Below are 17,356 nucleotides of genomic sequence, written 5' to 3' on the forward strand. Positions count from 1 at the left end.
CCCGGGTTCGTCGCTACCTCGTGGCATTTTGGTCTTCTCTCCTCACGCTCGGCGCCATTTAATCGATTCCCCCCCATCCTCGCCTCGTCTGTCAAGCTTGTTCTGGGCATCGCCCGTCGTCGTACAATCCCAACTTATACACACGTTCCTTACAACGGCCTCTGGCATCCCACCGGTCCTTACAAGTCCCTCCTTTGGTACCCTCTTACCTTAATCTATACCACCTCATTCAAGCATCGATCGGCAGTTATTCGTCTGTGTGATCCCAGCCCTTGACAAAAGCACTCTATCCCCAACCAAAGAAACACACAGAAGAGATGTTCCCCAAGATCGCCAGCCTCCTCACCTCGGCCCTTGCGGTCTCCGCGGCCGTCCTGCCCCGTGCAGAGCTGCCCACCATCGTCTTCACTCCGGGTGCTTGGCACGGTCCGCAGTCCTTCGACCTTGTCCGCGCCGGCCTGACCCTCAAGGGCTACGAGTCTGAGGCCATCACCCTCCCCTCCGTCGGCGCCGAGCCCGCCACCGTCAGCCTCGACGAGGATGCCGCCGTCCTCCGCAGCACCCTCACCACCCTCGCCGACGCCGGCAAGCAGATCGTCCTCGTCGTCCACTCCTACGGCGGCATGGTCGGCGCCAACGCCGTCTCCGGCCTCGGCTACCAGCAGCGCGCCAACAACAGCGAGACGGGTGGTATCATCATGATGGTCTACCTCGCCGCCTTCGCCGCCCCTAACGCCACCAGCCTGGTCGACATGCTCAGCGGCGAGTTCCTCCCCTGGATGAGAGCCGATGTAAGTAAACCTCTTGACACGTCTTCCCCGCTCTGCATCTGCATCTGTCACTGTTTTGCACCCTTGCCCGGGCATATGCAACGTATCAGATGCAGAAAGCGGCTCTCGCTTGATATCAAAGACCACAATCGACTAACACGTGTGAACAGGGTGAGAAGGTCTACGCCGACACGCCCGAGACCATTTTCTACGCCGACGTCGACCCCGTCCTCAAGGCCAAGGCCATTGCTGAGCTCAGCTGGGAGTCCAAGCGTGTCTTCTCCGATGACGCCACCTACGAGCCCTGGAACGAGGGCATCGAGGTCATGTACTTCCACACCCAGCAGGACCAGGCCATCCCCCTCGCCACCCAGGAGGCCATGGCCGCCCAGTTCCCCGCCGGCTACACCACCTTCTACGCCAACACTTCCCACTCGCCCTTCCTGTCCCGCCCGGACCTCGTCATCGAGGGTGTCGAGCTGGCTGTCACCAATGGCCAGGCTAAGCTTGCCTAAGCCTTTCTCTCCGGAGGCGTGTTGTAGTAGTGTAGTTGACATATGACCTGTCATGTGAACAATTTCGTGTTGAGGAGATTCTTCAGGTGTCCTCGACCTGATAAGTCATAGCCCCCTTATCCTTTTTTAGAGGAAAAAGAACAGACAATCAAGACCTATTTCCTCAAATCATACTCGATATCACTATTCGCCTGTGAAATCATGTGTTGTGACGTTCGAGAATAGCTTCACTGGACCGGTTCTGGTCATCTCGCCGCCGTGTTAGGTGCGAGAGAGTCCACCGGAAGTTGTCCGTAATCCGTAAGAGATCGTCGTTCCCCGAGGGCCCTGTCTTCTTTAACGGAGATCCGCGTGCGAAGCCTCCGGAAGCCCCTGCAGGTGTCTGGGGGGTCCCGGAACATGCGACGCGGCAGATATGGAGTACGCTTTCCTCTTTTCTCCCACGAGAGAAAGCTCCAATCCAGAGGCAACCATTTGGGGGCAACATGTCAGTCGTCTGCCCGAAAAGGGTCGCGTAGCCGACAAAAACACACCATGGGGGGCCCAAATAACAGGCGATGATGATGATAACGAGTCAAACGACTCATGAGCACAAGCCCAGAAGAGAAAAGAAACAGAAAAAAAACCTCCGGATATCTGTGCACTGCGCAATCAATCTTTGGCCGGTACCCTACCGCCCACGTGCGCTATTGTCCTCTTCTTCCAGCAACCCAAGATTACGACAACAGCTTGACGCTCCCCTGCAGTGGCACCAACGACCGTTGCGCGGCGCGCCGCACTCCACAGCTCTTCCCTCATGGCATTGTCTTCAGCAAAGGGTCCCCGGCCCTTCTCGTGTGGAGAACGTCGAGTGTGTGGACTCAGAGGCCGATGGGAGACAGGAAAAAAGGGGGTGTTGACCAGTTTGACGGGTGGGAACCGATTGATTCCAGGCCTGCCGGAATTTGAGTCCTTTTTGCTAAATTCTGCTCTCTCCCTCCCCTCCCCCAGTTGATGTGACGCTGTCTCGTCTCTGCAACCACAAACTCGTCTATCTAATTGTTTTGAGTTTCCTGCGACATGTCGTTGGAAGAAGGATTGCAAGTTTGTTTGGTTCGTCTAAAGGACGGGCCGGTACTTTGGAAACGCGCCAGTCTCGGTTTGGGTGAGTATGCGCGTGTTGGCTTGCGGGAGGATTTTCACGCGCCAGACGCGAAGAAGAAAGGTCTCCGGGGGGGGGGGGGGGGGGGNGCCCGCGGGGGGGGGGGGGGGGCAGACGCGGCGTCCCTCCCGGTGTGCATCGCGCATCCTCCTGCATTTGCCGATTTGCATGCACCAACCGGATGCAGTGCCCTTTGCCTGGCTGGCCTTCTGCGCCTTCTGTGCGTTATTCCATTTGGCAGCAAACCGAGCTACGCCGTAACCGGTAATCGGAGGTCCGGGCGTACGTCTCCACACCACCGGGCCCCGGTCTCCCCGGCCGTCTCGGCGCGCCGTCCTTTTTGCACTACTGCACAGGACGAAGACGGAAACGCATTCCCGAACCATGAGGTTTGCATGAACGGTACGGAATTACGCGCTGGGCTTAGAGTCATCACGAGATCGTCCGTGTGTTTTCTCACAAGCCTATGAGGGGTTTTTCTTTTACGGTTGTTATTGAAGAAGTGTCGCCCCCCATTCGTGGCCACCTACTGCGCGGCATATTGCGTGCGTTGCCTGCGTAAGGTGGTGTTGCATTGGCTCTCGGACGCTCAGGATCCACCGCCGCCCATCGTCGCCCGGCGCCCGCGATACGAAAAGACTGTTAGAGAGATCTAGAACGCTGTCTATAGTACCCTCACAGAGAGTCCACGGTGGTTTCTGGGAGGGACCTATATCAGCGCCAGCGTCGCTATTCAGGTGAGTGAGGCGGGAACAATACTGTCTCAGTTCGGACATTGTGGCAGGCAGGCCAGACGCAAATTGCGAGCGTTGAAAGGGGCGAAGCCAAACGAACCGTTAAAAAAGGCTCCTAAGTCCTAAAACGACAGAGGAAAGAAACGACCGACCGACGGAGTTGAAGCGAGCCACATCCCGCGGGTAGATTAGACTTGATCAAATTAAACTTTCACGTCAACGAACATGACAACTGGAGATCCCCCGAACCTTCAACGTCGGTTTTCGAACATGTAAGGCTCTCTGGCGAACTTGGCACCCCCAGGTCTAGCGCAGGACGCAATCGTTTCACCAACAACTGCAATCCAACACCGGTTTGGGACCCTGGGCCCTGAAGCACCCCAGTCTCTTTCTCTTTGGGCAAGGGGGCAGCCCCCCACCAACGACCCCCATAGTATCGTCGCGCTCTTTAGCCCTTATCGGTGGCACAATTACGGATAGGCAATAGGCATCTCGAACTCTTCGCCCGCGGAGGAGCAAGGAACGGGCAGAGGCAAAAAACTTGGCCTTGTCAAATTTCCTGTGACGTGAACTATCCTCTGACAGGTATCTTGACAGGACGATCTCGTTTCATCGCGGGTGTTCCCCGGGGCGCCGGCGGCGGGTTCGTCCGCTGAACCGTTGCGCGGTTTGTTCGTGTTGGCGCTGGTGGCTTCCAAGTTCCGCCCATCTCTCAAAGTCAAATCTCTGGAGAAGCCTTGAAGCTTTTCTGCCGATCTTCATCTTGACTCGTGGTGGTGGCCGAACCGCGGTTCCAATCCTTCTGGAAGCGGTCTTCCTTCACGAGCTCCTCACAGTTCCCGGGTCCCCGTCACATGCATCTAGATCGATCCATGACTGTTCCTCACTGATCAAGCCGAAAAAATGATAAAGAAAGAACCGCGTCGCCAGCTTCTGTAGAGTGTAACATCAACTCCCATACGCTCGCTGCAACTCGTGACGAAACGCCCACGCCCGACAAGATCACCGCCGTCAAATTTCTGCAGCGGTGAGTTTCAACGCACGCCCGGAACGCCACTGCCGTCCCGTCCCTCTCCCTCGCCCAAGAGAAGCTCTCGAATTCCCGTCGGCGAATGGGCTCCCGGCGGAAACAGTACGGCGCAGCAACAGCAGCAGCAGCAGGCGAGCGTTAGCAATCAGCCAGCAGGGCGAGACGGAGAAAAGGCCTCTGCAGGTTGTCGGGGGTGGTAGGTCCCCACTCGCCGAGCGCAGATCTGTATTTTAAAAAAGGGAACACACACAAAAACACCGCGCCTCCCGGACCTAGCTTGCGGTTGGTCAAGGCCGCAAGATGAGCGGAGAAGCCCAATGGCGAGGCGGAAGATTATCAGACGTTTGATAAAAAGAAGCGAGGCATTGAAACAATTGGATGTAATGCCCGCGGTCTCGGGGCTGAGCACCAGTGACTTGGTATGAGGATGAGGATGACGAACGCGTCACTGAGAGGCCCCCACGGACCGCATCACGGGCGAAGAAGGGCTGAAATGTCTGCCCAGGATCTTATATATCCTATATTGTTATTGCCAAAAGCTGAACGAGCTGCGTCGATATTGACCGGGCCTGGGAGATGAGCTGGAACGTGCTCTGTGAGAAACAACGTGGTCAGTGATATGCTTAGTAACGAGGGTCCCGGGTTTCTACAATCTCTCGGCACAACGCGAGCTCCTAGCGTCGCGACGTTGACCATATCTGATCATAGGCGGATCAGTTCATTGTCTTCGGGCCTGGCCGAGGAAGCATTGCCAGGTCGAGTAGATGACGCTCAAGAGTCACGTTGTGGATGTGCAGTATAGCTGATTTGAGGTTCATTACTCTCTTCTGTATTGGTTCATTCGTCGTCGAGATATTATTATACACTCTTATACTTCGTGCCCTGGAGGGTTTTCCCTTGAAATGCCAAAGCTTTGCCCCTCATTTCGCCAGCCCATGCGTGATATAAAAGAAAAAAAGGTCCAACCACGTCCATGCTTTATCGTCGGGTCCTCCCAGCGGCCACTCGCACGTACAAAGACAGTTGACTGGCTCATCCTGGTATATATGCCCCGACTCGGGCGGGGTGGGTGTTCAGATCGTTAGGAAATAGGTACAAAACGGCCCGTGTCAAGCGTCTTGGAAGACACGAGACCACAGTCCAAAGAAGCGAAGGGGTATCGTCTGCGTGGCCACGTTTTATGTGATGGGCGTAAGGAAGGGGCTAAGCATGAGCTCGTCCGCACTCGGGCGCAGGTTGTGGTCGATTTCGAAAGTTTGTGAAAGGAATGTCTTGGCGTCGTCGGAAGCGTGATCTGGGATCGTGGGTGCAGCCTTGCCACCGCCAATCTTGAAGATGGCTTGTAGTTGACTGCAGTCGGGGTAAGGGTGGGTGCCTGTCATCATCTCGACAACCAGGCAGCCGAGAGACCAGATATCGGCCTTGCGGGTGTAGGATGTTTGCTTGACAACCTCGGGCGCCATCCAGAAGACAGACCCTTGAAGCGAGGGGCGGTGCTTGTTGTTGTTGGCACCGCTCAGGATGTTGGACGCCTCAAGCTTCTTGGAGATACCGAAATCGGAAATCTTGATGGTGCCCTTGTTGTCGACAAGGATGTTGGCACCCTTGATGTCTCTGTGAATGATGTCTCGGTTGTGAAGGTACGACAGTCCAGTGAGGATCTGGCGGACGAAGCTGCGGACAAGGGGTTCGGGCAGCGCGCCGTATGAGTTGAGCATCGTTTGTACTGAACCTCCGGGAACGTACTCGAGGAAAATGTTGAGGTATTCCGACGACGAGCTGCATCCAAGATATTGAACAATATTCGGGTGTCTCAGATCGCGGAGCAGACTGATTTCGCGCTTAAGGGCCTCAATCATGCTCTTCTTGCGTGCGTCGTTTTGGCTGTTGGCACCAGGAGCAGGGGCCTCGACTTGCTTCACAGCCAGCAGCTCACCGGTCACGGCGTGAAGTGCGAGGTAGACGCAGCCGAAAGAACCCTGGCCAATCATGGCTCCCTTCATCCACTTGTCGTCCGACCAGGATTCTCCCGCGAGGAAGCTCTCGAGCTCCTCGTCTGCGTCTTCCCCATCCTCGTTGAGGGCTTGTGTGAGATCCTTGAGAGACCCAGATCCGGTCGAGCCATCGGCATCAAAATAGCTGCGCCTTGTGACGTTGCCTTCGGGATCGGTTACGCTCAGAGCCGCAGCGCTGGCACCATCGGAGCTGTCGGCAAAGGAGACGTATGACTTGCGGTTTGGCTCCACCGGAGACTCCTCCTGAAGGGTGTCGAGCATGGAAGAGGCAACCGAGTCGCGGAAGGCATGCGTGACACGCAGACCAGACCGCGGCTTGGACATGTTGTTCGACGCATTAAGCCAGCTGTCGGCGATGGTGGGAATTGGAGGGGCGTCTTGGATGCTGGACGCGAAGCTGAGGTTGCTGGCCACGCTGAGTCGACTGTTGACCTTGCTCAAACGTGTTGACCTTCTCATAGACAAGCGAGCGGTGCGGTCAATCTCCTCCCTGGGGTGGTCAGGGAAGTAGGATGTGAGGTCGGAAGCGATGAGCTCGCTTGGAGGTCGCAGACCGCCAAATGACCGCAGAATACCCTTGTTCCTCCGCGGACCCGCCGATCTAGGGCCGTCGTTGGATGCAGGTCGCTCAAGTTCCTTAGCGGTGTTGTACACGTTCCGCTCCCGGTCACGGAAGGACACGGGCGAAAGAGGGCTTTGGAGTTCATCGTTCCATCTCTCGCCAAGAAGCTTTTGCACCTTCATCTGACTTCTCTTATCGACCGTCTCAAGGGCCCGGCTGTGGTTCTGCTGGGCTTCCTCGATAGCGATGCCCGCCGCCCTCTCGAGCTCGGGCATTCCAGGCTCGCCAGCAGGAACGCGGCGTAGAATCAAACGGTTTCGCTCGGGTCGTTTTTGGTCCTTGATGATGCGCCACAGCTCTGTGTCGCCCAGGCGTCTGCACTGGTTGGGGTCCGGCTCGATGCCAGCCAGCACCCAGAAACAGTAATTCCTCTCGTGGTCCTCTCGCAGAGCAAACTTCCTCAGGGTAACTCGCATGACCTCCTCGCAGGTGTTGCAGTCGGCAATCTTGACGACCTTGGTGACGCCTCCTGTTGAAATGACGCGGATGACGTCCTGGTTCTGCGGTAAGCCAGCCATCAGTGAACCATCCATACTGGAGTTGTTCCTCGTATGGGAAGTTACCAATCGGCCGGTTGAGGGAACGGAGGCCCCGGCGGTACTCACATAGCCGGGGCTTTGGCCATACCGTGGACGCAGGGGGCGGATGGCGTCGGAGCCGGGCAGTGGCGAGGTAGGTCGGGAAGACGAGGTGTCGCCGATGGGCAAAGAGTCATACTGTCTCGAGTAGCGCTTGTTCATGGAAGGCGTCGGCATGGTGCGGGCACTGGATGCGGACGGCCGCGGGGAGCCGCCCGAGGACGGGGTGTACTGCTCGAGGCCCCCAAACGAATCCTTGAGAACGGTCAGACGGTCGCTACAAGTCACGATGCACACTGGTGGTGGCCTTACCCTATTCCGCTTCTTCTGGTTTGCGTACGCCTTGGTCCTCAACTTCTTAATTCCAAGGAACAGGCGAACGCGGTCGCCGACTTTTTCGATACCCATTTCCTTGAGAACATCCTTGTCAAGCTCGAGGAGGTTCTCGCCGTTGATGTGGTTCTTGCGGAAGAGCTTCTCGTACTCGCCACACTTGACGCTGCGGAGGTAATCGCATACCTTCTCCTCGTCCCAGTTCTTGACGGCGTCGGGACCATCGCTCTCGGAAAATTCGGACTCTGTGGGACTGGCGTAGGAGGTTGTCTGGTTCGGGATCGTGGGTGCGCGTCTCGAAGGCGGCATACCGCCGGTCGAGACGCTGGACACCATGGGGTTGTTGGTGTTCAGGGGCGCCGGGAAGGCGGCGGTCTTGGGGGCTAGCATTGCCATCTTTGGGGTATTTCGAGGTTGCTGGTGATCATTGACCGGGTTCGAAAAGGCTTGTCGTGGTGGTTTCGCGCGGGGATTGTCTCAGCTGCCTCTCTCCTGGAGCGCGTCGTGCCGAGAGAGGATTCCTTGGAGCGGGTGGCCGAGACAGTAGACGGGATGGCGGGCCGGGATGGGGTGATGTTCGGGTCTCTCTCGAGGAATGCTGATTATGATGGAAGACGAATGGTCGGTCTCTGGCGAAGGGAATGCTGGCCTCTCTCTCACTACCGGACCGCGAAGGTCTGGACTTGCTGTCTCGTGCAGCAGAAGGGGAGAGAATTGGGTTGAACGAAAGTCGTGGGGGAAATTACGGGTACTCCGGCCGGGCGCGAGAAGGAGGAGGGAGAGAAGGGTTAATGATTGATTTTTGGGGGTGCAGCAGGGGAGCGGAGCAGCAGCTCAGGGAGGGGAGGGGGCGTGTCTGCGGAGGGAAAGGATGGACGATGGACGATGGACGATGGACGGGAGCGACCCAGGGCAGGGCAGTCACCCAGCGGGGGAGAGAGCCCAGGAGAGCAGGGCAGCCTCAGGTACAGCACAGCGAGTGGCAGGGCGGGCGGGACGGACACACAACACACACACACACACACACACACACACACTGGACACCACCCAACAGCTGTGCCGCACTTGAGGCAAGGAAGGTACTTCAGGACGCTGCCTTTTGACGGGTGACTGTGCGGTACCTGGGTTCAATGAGGGACTAGAAGCGAGCAACAAGCTTCCAATGCTTCCTTTGTGTGCTGTCGCAGCATCCCGCGAAGGGAAAGCAGCCCAATGCAAAGGGCAGAGTGCCACAGAAACAAGCCAGCAGTTCCTTACCTCACCTCACCTCACCTCACCTTTCTTCCATGCCCCCTTCTTCCCACACTTAGCTCACACTCTGCAGCGTCTGTCCGCCCTCTCGAGACCACCCAGGCGGAAGTCTCTGGTCAGAAAGTGCCATGTATTGTTCTCCTCCCGTATCAGGTCGGCCTCTGTGGCCGGTTTTCTCGGCCTCGCGGAGTTGTGTTGTGTTGTGATACCTGCCATTCCCTGACATATGGGGTGGGCCGGCGGCCGTGACATGACAGCAAATGATACCTCAATTCAGGTAGGTTTTTGCTCGGATTTCTGGTGCCGCAACGGGTACTTCCAAGCTACGCAGTCCTCTGCCCTGGACGGACACAGGTCCAACAATTTGCTTGCTGACGGCTTACAGCTATTACGGGCCGTCCGAGGGGAGAGGTGACGATGATGGAGGACCCCTGTCGCCGTCCTTGGCGGCAGTAGGTACCTAAGGTAACTTGCACTGAGGGAGGTGAGGGTGTTGCAAGGGTAAACCGACGGCGGCGGCCTGATGAAACTGGCTCAACCAGGGGCAACGGCCGCACGTCCCCACCTCACCCTCACCTCTGTCGTCCACATGTCGGCTCACTGCACCACTTGGTTGAGCTTCAGCACCTGGGCTACTGCCGCAGCACGGAGTAGAGTAGAGACGCATCCCCAGGGCGCTCCCTCAGCGGCACAATGTACCTGAGGAATTACTCAGCTATTCCCGAACATGCAATTTGCCCTTCTCAATGCATCGCCGCATCGCGCCCCCTTTCCGCCAATCGCTGCCGTCCAGATATCTCGCGTCCGCTGCTGCGACAAAGCCCAAGACAACGCCATGCGCGCCGGATATCCCTCTAATTATTGTCATCGCCGCCGCATCTCGAGACTGCGGATATCGCATTGTCTACCTACGACCTAAACAAGGTATGAATGCCTAGCTCCGAGCAATGCCGTGTCCATGGCGCCCCGTCTAACACCAACATCCATCTCGCTTATCTGTTACGCTTCCACCACCACAAAACCCGAGATGCGCCTCTCGTGAGAAAACACCCATCTATTCTGGGCCCGTCAGCAAGCCAGCCTCAGCTTCCACGCCCCTTGCCTGCGGGAGGCTGTTGTCATAAAGGCACCAGAAGGCCCTTGCGACAGCCCCCATTCTGCGCCGCCGCTATGCCAACACTGAACCGTGACAAAGATAGCATCGACCTTTGTTCGCAGACGACGGCTCCGGCCATACTGCGGAGCCCACAGAACACGGGGTAATTGCGCCGCCATCGTGAGCCATCGTCACCCAGTTGTCGTCCTATCCTCAACTCATCCAACCGCCCAAACCATACCACGATCCGTCACATGGCAAATCACACTCTGTTCCTTGCCAGCAGCCGCGAGAGCCCGGGCGATCCTCACAAATGTTGGCATGGCATGGGCCATCCGCCATGGGCTTCATCAGCTTCTCCCCACAACCACCTCCCAGCTGCGTGGAAGTCTCCATCGCAGCCGGGAGCTGCCAGCGCAAACAATGCATACCATTCGTACGCAGTAACAGGCTAATAGCCGAAATCGCAATGTTTGCCCGTCTCGCCCGGATCATGAGAGAAACCCCGCTGCAATGATACCTCCGCTGGTTCCACCGTCCGTGGACGATTGACGAAAACCCGAAACGCCTACGCGGTGAGGGATTAGGGGTGTTTGATAGAACAAGACGAGCAAACGTCAACCAACAAGCCCGACTGGTAGCGTACGCAGTGCGTTGAATGGGACCACCGTAGCCCCGTGATCCAACATCAGACCGACCAATCTTGCTTTTACCAGGGGGACCATCGCCACTGGCAGCAAGACTGGCCATCGTGAGCCCTCAGCGGACGAGCCATGCACAATCAACCCACAATCGCCAAGGACAGCTCACAGCTTCTTTTCCGCCGCAGAGGCTGCAGAGGCTGCAGAGGCAGACAGCGGCGGGGAGGATGAGCCATAGCTGCGAAGACCGGCACGATAGGGCCGCGTCTGCTGTTGATTGGCTTCCCGTGCCATGCAGTCACTCCAGGGCAGGATGTCTTGAAACCAGTCGTGTCGCACGTCTCGACACCCACTCCGCTGCCCAACATCCCTGGCCTTCTTCTGGGCGCCAACGTCCCCCGCTGGTGCTTGCCCCTCGCTCGCCTTTCGCACCAGAGTCTCCAGACGTCGCCGCGTTATTAGCTCGCCTGACTGGGCCGTCCGCTGTACCATTCTGCTAACCTTTCGGCGTTGGCGTCCTCAGATTAATTAACACGAAGACGTCGGTCTGAGCCCGTCAATTGTTTCGCCGCGGGAATTAACACTCACCGTCACTTTGGATGTCGTGTCTTCGTGGATCATCCCAGCTTTGCGACTCCCTCAGAGCCTCTCGAGAGACTTTCACAAGACGGTGGCCAATCATGAGCTACCCTGGGTTGGAGCTGTCTATTGACTTTTTTTCTTGTGCGAGCCGCCATGTAACCTGTGGAACATTGGCTTTTTGAGAAGAATGGCATCTGGCTGACGACCTCGTGTACGGAGACTGTTGATGACGAGTTTTTCGTTGTCCTTCCCGTTTCCCCCGCACCTTGCGAGCCATGCATTGCAAATGACAATGCATTTGATGACTCGGTTAGGTACTTGACGATGCTATGTTCAAAGATTTGCAGATTTGCAGCTCCTGCGCCGCAGTCGTACGGCGTCGTGCAGGGCAATCTACTGACCCTGCGTGCCTGCACATCGCCATCTCTCCTCTCTCTGCTGCTCGGCACTGACGATGGAGATGCGCAGTCATGCGAGGGAAATGAGCCATGGCCCGATCATCGTCGACTCGCCACCACGGAGAACCACAGGCGAAGCTATCATCGCACCTTAGCTATCCAGCCGCCGACGCTGAAGTGGGGCTTGGCGCTTCTGTTGATGATCGCGGCCCTTCCTCGACTGGTGATGTTCGCAAAAGACGTGTCCTGGGATTGTGCCTTTGACGTTTCACACTAGACTGTCTTTGACCACCGAAAAAAAGAGCTTCCCCCTCTGCCAGAACAGCCGGCCAGCCAGAGCTGCAGTGGCAGCACCAAATCCGGCTGTTTGGTGAGCTAATGGAGGCCAACGTGGCCCTGGCCAGAGCGGGCGCCAGCCAGCCTGAAACGTGAAACCTCAGAAGATCTTCCTTGCATATCCAAGTGCCAAACAACCACCAAAAGGTCGTCCCAAAGCCAACCCTGCAGACCGACGGAGATCGGCTTGTGGGCAAAGCCTCTCCCGGCGCGCCGGCACCTCACCACCCTGCTCGCCGCCCATCACCACGGACGCGACGCAATCCCTGGGGGCTTCTGTCGAGTGTTTGCTTGAATGATGATGGGCCTGTGTGTCTGGGCACACTTCCACGTGGACAGGAGGTTCACAGATGGAAACATGACGAAGGGGGGAGCCCGCAATGCGCCTTGTCCTCGCGGCGGCTCCTTCTTTTTCGTTTAGCGCCAGAGGCTTGCAATGGAGAAGTCAGTTGCCGAAAGCGAAGGCTTGCGCGGAGGCGAGCCGTGGCTTGCCTCAATTACGGCACATCTTTTCTTCACGCACTGCGAATACGACGGGGACATCGTGCAACCTGGAGCGTTTCTTTTTGGGCGATGAAGGCTCGTCCTGGTCTACCTGCCCCTGCGTCTGGGGGTTGTTGATGGGCACGACAGTAGCAGCCAAGAGTTCCCTTGTCTGGCTAGCATGCTGGGCATTTCACGATGCTTTCCACCAGTGACTGAAAACACAGAAAAAAGTCTATGGAAATTGGAGGACGGGACCTGACGAACACCCGCCGGGGTGCGTGCGCGAAAACCAAAACTGGGATAGCCAGTCCGGCCGGTCTCCCGCCACCGACACATGCCATCGGTACAAACCTGTCAGGGTCCGCCGGCGCTTAAATAGGCTTTCGGCCTGTCGGGCGGGTCGCCGGGCTCCGCACGGTCGGCTATCGGCTTCCGCCCGGTCAGCCCGGAAGGGGGGTCGGCCGCTGCACTCCCGGCCTGAGGACGGGGCCTACTGTCCGCTCGTCGCGATAACGGCGCGGCGAACCCATGAGTCACCGAGGTTTTTGTGGCTCAGCCGCTGTTTCTAATCCCCAGCGCCTAGGGACTTTCAGCCAAAGTCCCGGGATACCGTCCGCACAGCTTCTCTGTCCGTCACGCATCGATCCGAGCAATCCGCCATGGACACCACGCACAACTTTTGCTTCCCGGTACGAGTGCTCGCCAACTCGCGGGTGAAACTCACGCCGTTTCGGGCAAGTCTGTCATGCTGCCAGCTGATGATGATGGTCACTAACCCTCACGTCCCGTCTAGGCCGACCGCCATGCGGCGAAGTACATTGAGTCTACCTCCGGACACCCAGAGATCTACGCTCACACCATAGCGGGCCCGTACAAGAGCGTGGACGACTTTGTGACCAGCTTCATGGAAGGTGAATCCCGTGTCGACCCGGGCATGATGACATATGCCATCATCGACAAGACGTGGCCGCCCTCGGACGAGGACGACGAGGGGGAGATGGCTGGCCGGATCTCCTTCGCCAACACGTCGACGGCCCACTTGTGCACAGAAATTGGCTACGTTGTCATATTTCCAGCGTACCAACGGACGCATGTGACGACCAACGCCGTCGGGCTGATGCTTCACGAGGCCTTCAAGAGCCCCGAGCAGGGGGGATTCGGTATCCGGAAGGTCATCTGGCAGGCCCACGCCCACCCCGGAAACAGCGGCTCGGTGCGCCTGGCGCAGCGGATGGGCTTCCGGGAAGAGGGGGTCAGGCGGTGGCATAGACTCATCCCGAAGGGCCGTCTCCAGGGCAAGATTGGCAACGGCGAACCGCTGCCGCCAGGGAGCGATCCGGATGACATCTGGCGGCACAGTATGCTCCTTGCGCTCTGCTGGGACAGCTGGCTAGAGGGAGCTGCGGTCCAGGTGCAACAGGCGATGGACCGAACCCGCTGACGTCTGCGTGTCGCTGTTGTCTTTTGTGATGCCGTGGAATACCAACGAGATGCCTCTTAGCGCAGCGTCATTGTTGTTGTTAGAGTCCCATGTGTGCAGCGTTGGAATGTCTCAGACCAAAGCTTGTCAATCGTTCCTCTAGGTGTTGTCGTCGACTGCTGTTGTACGGCATTCCCTCGCGCTGTACCTTGCCCAACCCCATTCAAACAATTGAGCTTCACTGAATTCCCGGAGGACACGACTCATTGTGAAGCAATGGAGAACTGTCACCGTCTTACTCGCGCAAGTCAACTCTGAGTGAAGGTGTTCTGCGTGGTGGTACGGGCTCTTGGGTGCGCCATGCCATGCCCAACGGTCTGGGTCGCTGCGGGTGCGGGTGCCGTACCGAGAAGTGGGGCTCTTTTCCCCCCGTGCCCCGCGAAAAAAACACAAACCCCCTCCAAAAAGGCGCGCCCAGTCAGTCAATCGCTTGACCCTCTCCGATGTACGGGCATCTTCGTCAACGTCTTTTCCCATCAAACCCGCAAAACCAGCAACCCGACCACGCCCCATCACCGCTCCGGCCGCCAATGCTCGCCAGTGGGACAGTACGGCTCATTAAATGAAGCTGCTTCGTATTCACGATATCACGAGGAACGTGTGTGCAGTCGATCGCCCGCAGGTGGTGCTACCCCGACGCGGCCACCCGGAACGGGAATAAAGGCAATCGAGTTCCACGACTTTGCGTGTGATGAGAGAGCCCTCGAGCAACTGATCTCATCCGCAACTCACCGCCTCCTCTCTCACACTCGCCCTGGAGCAGCAACAGAAAACCCCAAGCTACAGCTCCTCCTCTCCTTGAAGAGGATCATCAACGAGCCATGAGTGACAAGTCTCAGGTGCCGGCAGAGGCTGCAGCAGCTGGCGGCGTCAAGCCGCTGGTGGCCTTCCTGGGTCCCCAGGCCTCGTACACCCACCAGGTACCACGAACCTGAAATCACACATCACACGGCATGCCGAGCAGTTGTCACATCTAACATTTTCATGTGTGCAGGCTTCAGTGCAAGCTTTCCCAGACGACGAGTGGGATCTGCGGCCGGTTGTCACCATCACGGGTCAGTGTCTTTCCATGTCTTGATTCCTGCCCCGCGTTCTGTCTTGGCTCTCCTGTTCCGGGTTCCTGACCGGGCCGTAGACATTTTCGAGGTCGTGCAAGCCGGGGAGGTCGCCTTCGGCGTCGTCCCCGTCGAGAACTCAACCAACGGGTCCGTGCTGTTCACGCTCGACAACTTCGCCGACCGCAACGCCCTGTACCCGGATATCTCTGTGTGCGGCGAGATCTACCTGGACGTGCACCACTTCCTCGTCGGCCGCCGTCCGCCCCGCGTCCTCAACGATGACGCCGCCGGGGCCGGCAGCGGCTCCGGTGGCGACGGCTCCGGCGCCTGCACCCCGACGGCATCGGACCCCAACCCCCTGAAGCCGCGGACCAAGCCGCTGTGCAGCCTCAAGCACATCCAGCGGCTGTACTCGCACCCGCAGGCCTGGGGCCAGTGCGTCGCCTTCCTGCAGACGTATCTCAAGGGCATCGAGGCCATCGACGTGAGCTCGACCAGCCGCGCCGCCGAGCTCGTCTCCATGGACGAGACGGGCACCAGCGCCGCCATCTCGAGTGAGATCGCCGCCCGCATGCACGGCATCGACGTGCTGGCGCGCACCATCGAGGACCGCGAGGACAACACGACGCGCTTCTTCATCATCCGCAAGGGCCTGGACGGCAAGATGCCGGGCCACTGCGAGCGCAAGAGGGGCAGGACCAAGTCGATGGTGTCATTCACGGTCCCGCACGAGGCCCCCGGCGCGCTCGCTGACGTGCTCGAGTGCTTCCGCAAGTTCAGGCTCAACCTCACGAGCATCAACAGCAGGCCGAGTCTCACGGGGCCCTTTGAGTATGTCTTCTTCGTCGAGTTTGAGGGCCACAGGTTCCAGGACCCCGACGGGAGGGTCAAGGGGGCGCTCGAGGGGGTCGCCCAGGTGGCGGAGAAGCTGAGGTGGCTCGGGAGCTGGGAGGACCAGCGGTCATGAGGCAGGGCAGGGCAGGGCAGCCTTCGGCGAACCCCGTTCGCGATGTCTCGCGCTGTTGCCTCCCTGGCGTCTCTTTTTCCTCTCTCACGCGACAGCACCCCCACAGCAAGACCCAGCAGCACCGGGACTTTGACGGATGTCGGGATGCTGGTGGCCAGACCGTCGTTGCCGTCTGGTGATGCCGCACCCCCTGAAGGAACATGCTTCGGGGCTACTTGTGTGAATATGCGGCCACGAAGGGGTGGTGGGCGCCGCTGTCGGCGGCACACAAGGGGATCGATTGGACGGAACAGGCCTGGACTGGCTGACGACATCGCAGCTATGTCGATTCGAGATAAGAGGTGCGTCGTGGGCTGGGCAGAGACTCAGGAGCGTGGGATTCCCCCCCTTAGCCATTGTGTAATGGAAACAGCGAGTGCCCGCCGTGGAAGTTTCTCTCTCATGGTTCTGGACTCTTGTTCCGCAGGTCTTTTTTCTTGTTGCCTCCGCTGCCCCCCCTGGTTCGTGATGGATGCCCTTTGAAGAGTTTTCTCCTTCGTCTGCGCCGAGTGGTGGCGTCGTGAAGCATGGCCACGGTACTGCGGGCATGGGCATTGGCAAAAAAGGGGGCTGGCCCTCTCAACTCGGGGTCGATTTGGAGAGCGGCCGATTGAGAGCGGTCATCTGCAGCAGCATGCGTATACAATGGGCAGAGATTTACAGACACAGGGAAGGGGAGATGCGATGGAAACAAAGAAGAGGAAGCGACGGATCAGGGAGCTACGGCTACGGCTACATGTGATGGTATCGCGAGATGAACGAACGCCGGTCGCGTGCCTATGTGTCTCACAACGCCCAATCCCACGCGGGCTGGACGAATAAGGGCCGTCCCAACAACGCTCAAAAACCTGTATGCAACTGTTATGCCTACAGGGACTAAGGTACTACTCTGTGAACGGTGTGAGGGCCTCGGCTCAGTAGCACGCCCCCCAGTAAGCAGAGCGAAAGTTTCCTTTCAAAGCTTTGTACGGTAAGTGTGAGTGAGCAGGGAAGTGAGGAGGGCGGGCGAAGAAGCTCTGCAACCTCTGCAGAAGCTCTGCAACCATTAGCGTGGCGGGTTGAGGGGGTTGCTGGAAGCTCTGCAGAAGCTCTGCAAGTGTTGTCTGGCGCCTACCGTAATGATCATTCTCAACCATCCATCACCCACCCCCAACCCCTCCCATCCTTTTTTTGTGTTTTTTTTCTTCCCCCGGTCGGCCACCCCCTCTTTCTCTCAACTAGTGTTGTCGGCCTCATCCTCGTTCAAAATGGATGGGTTGCTCCTTGGAAATTGGGGGCGCATCT

General features: G+C 58.2%; 4 protein-coding genes across 4 annotated transcripts; 3 read left to right on the top strand and 1 right to left on the bottom strand.

Moving 5' to 3' along the window:
• Nucleotides 1-317: 317 nt before the first annotated feature.
• Nucleotides 318-1,285, top strand: GCG54_00006031 (uncharacterized protein; the record flags this gene model as incomplete). The annotated part of the gene is made up of 2 exons (XM_045406045.1): nucleotides 318-791; nucleotides 941-1,285. The coding sequence occupies 2 exons, from the start codon at nucleotides 318-320 to the stop codon at nucleotides 1,283-1,285; spliced, it is 819 nt and encodes a 272-aa protein (XP_045265428.1).
• A 4,083-nt stretch (nucleotides 1,286-5,368) lies between these two features.
• On the bottom strand, nucleotides 5,369-8,134 carry GCG54_00006032 (Protein kinase byr2; the record flags this gene model as incomplete). The annotated part of the gene is made up of 1 exon (XM_045406046.1): nucleotides 5,369-8,134. The coding sequence occupies one exon, from the start codon at nucleotides 8,132-8,134 to the stop codon at nucleotides 5,369-5,371; it is 2,766 nt and encodes a 921-aa protein (XP_045265429.1).
• Nucleotides 8,135-13,187: 5,053 nt separating this feature from the next.
• Nucleotides 13,188-13,969, top strand: GCG54_00006033 (uncharacterized protein; the record flags this gene model as incomplete). Its single annotated transcript, XM_045406047.1, has 2 exons — nucleotides 13,188-13,241; nucleotides 13,322-13,969. The coding sequence occupies 2 exons, from the start codon at nucleotides 13,188-13,190 to the stop codon at nucleotides 13,967-13,969; spliced, it is 702 nt and encodes a 233-aa protein (XP_045265430.1).
• Nucleotides 13,970-14,829: 860 nt separating this feature from the next.
• Nucleotides 14,830-16,033, top strand: GCG54_00006034 (P-protein; the record flags this gene model as incomplete). The annotated part of the gene is made up of 3 exons (XM_045406048.1): nucleotides 14,830-14,928; nucleotides 15,003-15,063; nucleotides 15,144-16,033. The coding sequence occupies 3 exons, from the start codon at nucleotides 14,830-14,832 to the stop codon at nucleotides 16,031-16,033; spliced, it is 1,050 nt and encodes a 349-aa protein (XP_045265431.1).
• Nucleotides 16,034-17,356: the final 1,323 nt, after the last annotated feature.

The sequence above is a fragment of the Colletotrichum gloeosporioides genome (assembly GCF_011800055.1).
Source record: "Colletotrichum gloeosporioides strain Lc1 chromosome Unknown consensus_36, whole genome shotgun sequence".
In the NCBI taxonomy this organism is placed as follows: Eukaryota; Fungi; Ascomycota; class Sordariomycetes; order Glomerellales; family Glomerellaceae; genus Colletotrichum; species Colletotrichum gloeosporioides.